Source organism: Bipolaris oryzae (genome assembly GCF_000523455.1).
Source record: "Bipolaris oryzae ATCC 44560 unplaced genomic scaffold scaffold_370, whole genome shotgun sequence".
In the NCBI taxonomy this organism is placed as follows: domain Eukaryota; kingdom Fungi; phylum Ascomycota; class Dothideomycetes; order Pleosporales; family Pleosporaceae; genus Bipolaris; species Bipolaris oryzae.
The window spans coordinates 1-8,501 of record NW_006911646.1 but is presented as its reverse complement, the minus strand read 5'-3'; the positions used below and the strand labels follow the sequence as shown (position 1 = coordinate 8,501).

At 40.7% G+C, this 8,501-nt stretch overlaps 5 protein-coding genes across 5 annotated transcripts; 3 read left to right on the top strand and 2 right to left on the bottom strand.

Moving 5' to 3' along the window:
• Window positions 1–1,091: 1,091 nt before the first annotated feature.
• COCMIDRAFT_110933 (uncharacterized protein) lies at window positions 1,092–1,435 on the bottom strand (the record flags this gene model as incomplete). Its single annotated transcript, XM_007695636.1, has 2 exons — window positions 1,092–1,145; window positions 1,202–1,435. 2 exons carry the CDS (start codon window positions 1,433–1,435, stop codon window positions 1,092–1,094), a joined length of 288 nt encoding a protein of 95 aa, XP_007693826.1.
• A 908-nt stretch (window positions 1,436–2,343) lies between these two features.
• On the top strand, window positions 2,344–2,744 carry COCMIDRAFT_10279 (uncharacterized protein; the record flags this gene model as incomplete). The annotated part of the gene is made up of 3 exons (XM_007695635.1): window positions 2,344–2,439; window positions 2,488–2,640; window positions 2,691–2,744. The coding sequence occupies 3 exons, from the start codon at window positions 2,344–2,346 to the stop codon at window positions 2,742–2,744; spliced, it is 303 nt and encodes a 100-aa protein (XP_007693825.1).
• A 1,152-nt stretch (window positions 2,745–3,896) lies between these two features.
• On the top strand, window positions 3,897–4,103 carry COCMIDRAFT_110927 (uncharacterized protein; the record flags this gene model as incomplete). Its single annotated transcript, XM_007695634.1, has 1 exon — window positions 3,897–4,103. A coding segment is annotated over one exon (207 nt), but the record flags the coding sequence as incomplete, so codon positions are not given.
• A 1,077-nt stretch (window positions 4,104–5,180) lies between these two features.
• On the top strand, window positions 5,181–5,521 carry COCMIDRAFT_110928 (uncharacterized protein; the record flags this gene model as incomplete). Its single annotated transcript, XM_007695633.1, has 2 exons — window positions 5,181–5,300; window positions 5,348–5,521. The coding sequence occupies 2 exons, from the start codon at window positions 5,181–5,183 to the stop codon at window positions 5,519–5,521; spliced, it is 294 nt and encodes a 97-aa protein (XP_007693823.1).
• A 654-nt stretch (window positions 5,522–6,175) lies between these two features.
• Window positions 6,176–6,793, bottom strand: COCMIDRAFT_41854 (uncharacterized protein; the record flags this gene model as incomplete). The annotated part of the gene is made up of 4 exons (XM_007695632.1): window positions 6,176–6,269; window positions 6,321–6,385; window positions 6,557–6,663; window positions 6,775–6,793. The coding sequence occupies 4 exons, from the start codon at window positions 6,791–6,793 to the stop codon at window positions 6,176–6,178; spliced, it is 285 nt and encodes a 94-aa protein (XP_007693822.1).
• Window positions 6,794–8,501: the final 1,708 nt, after the last annotated feature.

The window sequence follows — 8,501 nt, the reverse complement described above, 5'->3', positions numbered from 1 at the left end:
AAGTCGCCAAGAAATCTAGGATTAAGGTCGATTTTGACCTTAATCCTGTCAGGGATTGAGGATAGGGATTGAGGATAGAGAGTATAGAGACGCGTAGTTAGCACTTTATATAGGTGGAAATATTATACCCCTAAGATATAATAATATCTATACGTACTTAAGAGAGTATATAGGCGTGTATATAGCTCTATATATTGATAGTGATGTTATATTTCTAAAAATAGCCTACACTCATAAATCTCTTTTAAGTAATTACGAGTAATAATAGCTTTTACTTTTAAGGTTATACTAAGGTCCTTCAAGGTAAGATTTCCTTCGTACGGGGGAGTTTTTAGGCACTTTCAATGGCGAAGCCTCGAATCTAATATATAGAGGTAATTCTAGGCTATAATATAGTAGTTTTAGTAGGGTCTTAGTAAAAGTGTTTCACGAACACGTGTGCCTCACGAACCCGTGAGGTACGTTATCTATTTTGAATATTGTTTAGACGGTATTTGCTACTACGAAGTGGCGGGTGGATAGGCAGGGGTAAAACGCTCTATCCAACTATAATCTCGTTTGGCATATTATGTAGAACTCTAAGACTTTAAGTCAGTACCTCACTCTAGTAGGGCCTACATAGATGCTACATTAGGAAAAGTTACAAGGAGTAGCGAGATGAATTTACAGGGGTAAAACGCGCTATCCGACTATTGTTCTCAAGAGACCATAATTCCGTTTGGCATAACGTGTAGAATTCAAGAATAGTGTTCTAGTGGTAGTGTTCAAGCAACTCGTTGGTGTGCAGTGCACAGAAGGAGCAGATGAAGACCAAGAGGAGTGCGAAATTCATGGTGATGAACGGCATAAGCATCAAGTGTTCAACAGTTAAAGAATAAGGTTTGCACAAGATTGAATTGAAAATACCTGAGGATTAGGTATTCGTGAGTGCATGAGTATACGCCTGTTCTGCTCTGCTCATCCTTCCTTATACTACCGCCCCGCACTCGTGACTCCACCATTCAGAACCCACCAAGTCACAGTTAGTTATTCATACTTGGCAATTCCTTATTAGTTCTCACTCTGTGCTACGGCACAATAGTAGACTACATCTAATTGGGGCAACCGCGTCCCCATCCAGTCTTAATGTCGCAGCAGTCGGCGTCCTTGAAAGCATCTGTTAGTATAGAATTCGAAGTTTAGGAGTGTGAACCATGCTTACGCATTGTTTACGAGTGACGTTGACTTCTTCGCACAAAGTCCAAAGACTAGGGTCGTGTCTAGACTCATCGCAGACTCCAGTAATGTCCAATCCAAACTGACGCCTGCAAGCTGCTCCAGAAGAGTAACAACAGTTGTCACGTTGATGGCACCAACCGCTGCCAACACCAGCAGAGACAGTGCCTGTAAGAAGGAAAGCTGAGAAAGCAGCAACAGTAAAGCTGGTGAAATGCATTTTCGAAGTTGTAGAACGAGAGTAAGTGATTTGACTGAAGCCAAAAAAAATTGAGATGGAACGTAGAGATGATTGTGATGCGATGAAGCGAGTGTTGATGTGATGGGTAACGGTTGCAGTTGGCTGATTGCTTTGGTTTATATGCTTAGAGTTGGTTCAACGTGCAATACAAGTTAGTAGAAGTCACTGACATGGAACATTCGTGTGAATAGATAGGCCCGAATGCTACAGATTAGACCAATCACTAAAGTAAATTAGCTAGGCCTAGATCCTAGTACTTGAAGTGTTTGACTATAAAACACAAGACTACGTTTCGCTGTAGAAAAGTGGTGTGGAGACTTCTCTAACGAAACGAGTCTGTGCACATTATTAAAGTTTGGCACTAATATGCAAATAACATGAAACTATTGAAACTAACGCCTGCTAACTAGTGTTAAAACATAAACACTACGTATCTAGCGCCAAGTTGCTATGTCAAACCTGCCAACGCAATTAGGACTAGTTGCAGCCTGTCCATCGTTTCTAGAACCTTCTAACGCACTTAATAGGTACGTTTAAAATCCCCTCTTTCTATGCAGTAGTAGTCACAGCCTGTGTCGCACTGCTTGGCAGCGTTAAGGTTTATACTCTCGAACAAAGCATCGGTTTTTAGAAACAAGCAACAAGCATGATCCGTTGACTTTGAAATTTGGCGTAATCTGGGTTATTGAACTCAGTTTTGCTAAGCCCTGGTAGTGCATTAGTTGCGTGCAAGAAGAATAAGTCGAGAACTAGGTAATAGGGTATTTAAATGTTAGGTTGCTGTCCAGCAGAAAATCATCAACTACATTCTCTTTATTTGATATTATCAACTACTACAGTCTTCTCCAAATCACACACTCTTTAACCCATACTCCTCCCAAGCCAAGATGCAGTTCTCCATCTTCACTACTGGCTTCCTTGTTGCCATTATGACCGGCACTGCGTTGGCAGCCCCCCCCGAACTGGACGCTAGGGGAAAGGGTGTAAGTAGTAAAACATGTGAGAAATATTTGCAGCTAAGAGAATTGTAGAGCGGTAATTGCTATGACGGCGTTGATTGCTGCTACAGCAGTAGAGCTGCGTGTGAACGACAGCAAATCGCGGGCATCCACACTTGGATCAATTGCAATGTCAAGGGTGCAGTAACCTATTGCTCTGACGTAGGAATCACATTGGCTCAATGCGTAAGTGAAAATCACCGTCTACTTATAAGACAATACTAACTTGGACAAAGGATGCCGATTGCTGTGCTATTTCCACTACCTGGGGTCGCGGCTGCCCTGCCTAACTTCCCAACTAAGAGCTCTTGCTACATTAGATAGGCATCGTCTGTTGTATATGATCCTTCTGACAACATATTCCTGTACATAGACTACGACGCTCTAAGTCTTGGTTTAGTGTAGCTTGGCTATCAATTCAACTAGTTGCTCTATCGATAGCAGCATTTCTTGCTGTACTCATTCACTTGCTACGGTTGGATATCATGAGCATCTCCTTCAGACTTTTACACGGAATTTACAGCCTCAAAGCAGTTGCGATCCTGGCCAAGGCGCAATCTTGTCCGTCAGCAATAGTAACTGTCGTCTATCGAGAGCGTTTTCTGCTGAGAGTCGAAGCTGTTGTTGCGCTGCTACGTGATGATTTTCACCCAAGACTTTCACAGTACTGCGAACTACGACGACAATAGCCTTTCCCTCTGCAACGCCCAGTTCATATTCCAAAAATCTTACGGTAATTCCCCTAAGACCGGCCTCTATCTTGGTGCTCAGTTGGAAGACCAGCCATGCTACCGCTCACTCCCAGCATCATCGACATAATCAACGCCTAGTAGACTCATTACCTCGATCGTCTACCAATCATGACCTTGCTGATTTTGATTGTGTTAGCTGAGCAGTCTCACGCTGCTATCTCGCCTGACGCTTCCAGCTCTAAAGCCTCAACTGCTGAGGTAGGCATCGGCCCTCTGGCTCTCATGACTTTTATAGGCTTCCTTTCTGCTGCCTGCCTCATACAAGAGCGAAAAGAACTACTCAGAGTACACAGCCTGACGACAAGTTGAGCCTCTCTATTGACCGACTCGACCTACGGATGGGCTTCAACTCTACACTGAGTTTTGCCACAGCCCAAACAATACCCTCCCTGTTGTAGTCCAAAACAAATATTTAGTGCTACGCGATCGCAGCGTTGTGGTGTTGCGTGATGACGTCACTTGTTCTCAGGTGCACAAACATTGGTGGGGTGTGCATCATGCGCAGCGTGTATCACGAGGCTGTTGTAGCGTAAAAACACGACCAGAGGATCTTAAAGCGCGCATTACGCCGGACAGCACATTCCAGGGTTGCGTTGTATCAAACCGGCTACTTTAGCGGTTTCTAGATGCCCCAAGTCTCGAGTTTGCTACGGAGCCATCTTCGATCTTAAGCTAAAAAACCAACTAGTAATCTCAAGAGGTACGAAAACAGATATTTTAAGCTCTATTTACTCTCTTAAGATAGGACACGGATACTTCAACGCCTATTTAAAGAGATTTAAGAGAAGAGAACGCGAGCTCTGCAGATGCGGGAGGCTACAAACAGCAGAGCATCTACTTCTATACTGCGGCTTCTACAGCGCAGAAAGAAACCAGCTTAAAAAGACTCTTAACTAAAAAGTACACAAACTCCTACTCTTACTCTATACCACGAGCGGTATAAAAGCCACCTTGGCTTTTATTACTAGCGCGCGGATAGGAACAAGAAAATGGCATCTTGGCTATGAAGGCTAGAAAGAAAAACAAGAGAAAAGAACGATAAAAGATGAACAATGTTTGAATTTTTAGTACTATTTCCTTTCCCCTAAGAGAGCTTGCTGGAAGGCAACCTAGCTGCCCTACATCTCTCCCTGTTACCAAACTGCTCTTTAGCACCAGGCGTTTAGAAATCTAGTACCAGCTTAACTAGACAAAGGCCGAATCACTATAGTCACGCAATACAGCACAACGTACTAAATTATAACTAGTTAGATAGAACGGCCTTTAGCCAAAGTCCTATATAGCTAAAGGCTGATGCAGGACTATAATGGAATAATAATAATAATAATAATGATAAGTCTCGAGTTTGTAGCTAATGGTCTATTCGCAATTCTGTCTCGAACTGCGCTGATGGCCTAACAGATTAGGGTGGGCTGAGTGACAACATGCTTCCTTCTGCGAGCTGCTTCGGCCGTAGCTCCTGTGGAACACGAAGATTAAGCCCTAGGTGGTGATTATCTTGCACTTCTATCTCGAAAAAGGTGCTTCTCTACGCTAACATACCTAAGTTAATTTAAATAATTATTACGCTCGCACCTCGGTTAGATGTAGTACTTTCTAGTGTAAGTACAAGACATTGCGTAATGAAACAGAACAGGCTCAAGTTACGGTAAGCAGATACAAGCGCATGCGCTTAGTGCAGCGCTTTGGCTGTTTCTAGTCCATTGCTGTTGAGGGGTTAGTGGCTTGTTGAGTTTCAAGCTCAGACCAGTTTTATTATGCAGTGAGATTTAAGCAATATAACGAAACAACACTTACGTTAGTACTCTTGGCGGTACTAGATACCAAGATTGGGGAACTGAAAGTGAAGAAACCAAGAGTGGTATAAAGACCTAATAGCCGCCAGCTTGGAGAGACAGCACACAGATTCATTCGTTTTATACTACATCCGGAACAACTACCCATTCTTTTGAAATTTTTCAAACAACCGTCATCATGGTCCGCATCATCTCTATCGTTGGATTCCTCCTCACCGTCGTTGCTGGTGTGCAAGCCCAGGGGGGTTCGCCCTGCCAGTGCTTGTTCTCCGATGGTTCGCACTGCTGCGTCACCTATGTTAGTCCCTCAACCCCTCTTCTATAGACACATATAGCTGACTTGAGTCTTTCTCTTTCCAGACTAGGGCCGGACTCAGCCAAGATTGCGCAGACAACTGCAGGACTGCCACACGCGACAGTGACAACAAAGCCTGTGCCGCTAACGGCAACAATTCCAATGTCAGCTCCTGGAATGCCCAATTCCGCGCCTCCTGCCGTAGCAGGGGAAGCATTGATTGAGTTGCCTTACTCTATCGTACCAAGTGGCAAATCAATTGGAGGTGGACGTTGTTAAGCGAGGTGATGAAGAAGGCGGGCTGAGCGTCGTTGTAGATAGGGGCGTGTTCGTTTGTGTAGATTACTAGAAAACACGAGGAATGTATTCGTATCTTCCTTAAAGCTTTTTCATGTCCTGCTAGGCCTTGGCGTACTAAGACTAGCTGCCGATGCGAATTTTAACAGACGATGGATAAAAGACAATGCTGTGAAGCATTAGAAACCATTGTATATGATCTCTGCTTGCTTACGTCTGGCCGCTTCCCCGAACTGTCCATGTCCGTAGTGGATATTAATATCACAACGCGCTTATAAACAAGCACGACTGCTTGATTGCACCCCCGTTATGTGATCAGTGAGGTTATTCAGCACGAAGCCTCCCCGAGAACTCTGCCCCGCAGACTTAATTGGAAGAAAATAGCACTAGTTAGTCCAAGTACCCTGATAAACAGAGGGAAGGATTGATTTAGGTCGACCTGCGTTAGGTATTATAACGACATGACGAATATGCCTTATATCATAAGTAGTTGTAGTGAATGTAGCCAAGTGCGTTGAGGAAGGGAGTATCTGTAAATTACAATAGAGTACAGGAGGAGGTGGAGGGGGCTTCGTCTTAAGCTACTGAGGCCCCATTAGCCTCAACACGAATTCATACACTCCGAGAGTGATGACTACTGATGGTATGGATCGAGCCATATGAGGTATGAGGCCACTATAAAGTCCTGCTAAGCCTTTCGATTGGCCAACGGAACGAAAGCATTACCAAAGTCCAGTGTATCGTGGCGAGTGGATCCTAACCGGAGCTTGACGTAACCGAGTCCTGATCACCTGCGCATAGTCAGCAAAAATAACGACAGAATGCAGTGGGGAAAATACTTCGTGGGGGTATGTCAATAGAACCGTCGCGCACTTAGCAGATCCCGATGCTCTACTGGTACTAATCTAATGGGAGAGCTCTTCGTTTATTCCGCCCTTGTCGTTCAACGACTTGCGATACACGGCTTTCAATTTTTCATAGACGACTAAGTGAAGAGCTGTCTCGACAGTACCCAAATAGCTTGCGCTTAGGCCTCTGTATAACCCCTTGATCCCTTCTTGTGCCACCACTTTTCGAACGCAGTCAATTATGTTTCGATACTACTGAGTGTTCTTGTTAAGCTGAAGCCGTGTTTTGATAAGCCATATGGGGTTTGTAGCAGTGGGTTGGCGCAGCCTACTTGCTAGGGCAGACCGCATTTCAGCCGCTCTACGGTCGACTGTCTAACATAACGGGACACAAGTCTATTCTTCTTATCTTAGTTATATATACTATAGCTAGTAGACTACTATATAGTTTTATCTATAACTTATCTTAGTTTTATACTACTTACGCTCTAAGTAGTATTAGTAGTAGAGGTATTAGTTCTCTTATCGCTATTATTATAAGCAACGTTATTAGTTTAAAGAAATATAGAAAGTACTAAGGTAAAATTAGTCTAGCTATAGAGGTTAGCGCTATAGCTAGACTATTTATAGCTACTAGTCTTATATATCACCCTAATAGTTAGAGATAAGTTTTTTAGGTTCTAGCTATTTCAGTAGCTTTTTATCTAGTCTAATTACTACTTTTTTTACCTCTTAAGCTAGTAATAGATAGATAATAAGATAAAGTTAAGAGATTTAACTACCTTAGAATTATAATATCTATCTTAGGTATTAATCTTCTTCTTATAAGTAAATTTATATAGCTTTTTACTTAATTATTTTTATAATACTAATCTAGATTATTTATAAACTAATAGATATCTATTAATTTAGATAGTAGTATTCAGCTATAGTAGAGTATATATATAATACTGTTATAAGTAATAGTAGAAAGGATCCTCTCCCTAGGTCTAATAAAGAGTAGTTAGGAAGCTACTTAGGATTCTAACGAATAGAATAACTATTATAGGGCTTAAAAGTTATATAATATACTATCTTACTAAAACTAAATATTCAACTAAGAATAGAATAGTAAAGAGTTTTTAGATAGTATACTATTCTAGATATCCCGCTAATATATAGAAAGATAGAGTAGATAGAATAGTAGAACTAAAGATAATAAGAATATAAAGATAGATAGATTTTATTAGTACTCTTATTATAGTTAACTTAAACTATACTTTTTTATTAGTTACTTTACTTAATAAGAGTATTATATATAAGTCTATTAAATAGATAAGTAGTTATTAAACTTTTATTACCTTCTATATAAGTACGCGACTCTACTATATCGCTAGATAACTATTATAGAGCTCTTTATACTATCTTACTCGCTCTAACCTAGATTAAGCTTAGAGAAGTATTAGCACCTAACCCCGTGTAAAAAATACCTATAGTTTTTATTAGTAGCTTTTATTTTTTTATCTTTACTCTCTATAAGAGATAGTAAGTAAAGCTACTTTTTATACTATGGTAGCTCTACTCGTAGTAGTCTCTAGTAATTCTTCTAGTATAGATTACTATCTATAGACTATCTAAGGTTGTATACCTCTATATAGCGTAACTCTTATTCTATTTTTCTTTTTACTTAAAGCCTTACTAGCGTATTATTTAGCTCTATTATATCTAAAATAACTTAGTACGTAAATATTCTATCTCTATTTTAAAAATAAAAGATAACTATTCTTATTATATAGTTATTTACTATAGATATAGACTAGTTCTCTATATTAGGTACTTACTCTAGTCGCTTAGATCTAGTCTAAAGTTTATCTTCTTATATATAACTCTTTTACCTACGTAGGCTGGTAAACGGGTCTCCACATCGGAATCTCTTTTTCTTATATTTCTCTATTAGTTCTTACCCAATTAGGAAGTTTAGTAGCTCATTTTGTAGCTCTAGACTAGGGCTTCATTTTTACCTAATATAGTAGTGGGCTAACTCTAATAGATAGTAAAATATCTAAGATCGGAGTAAAAT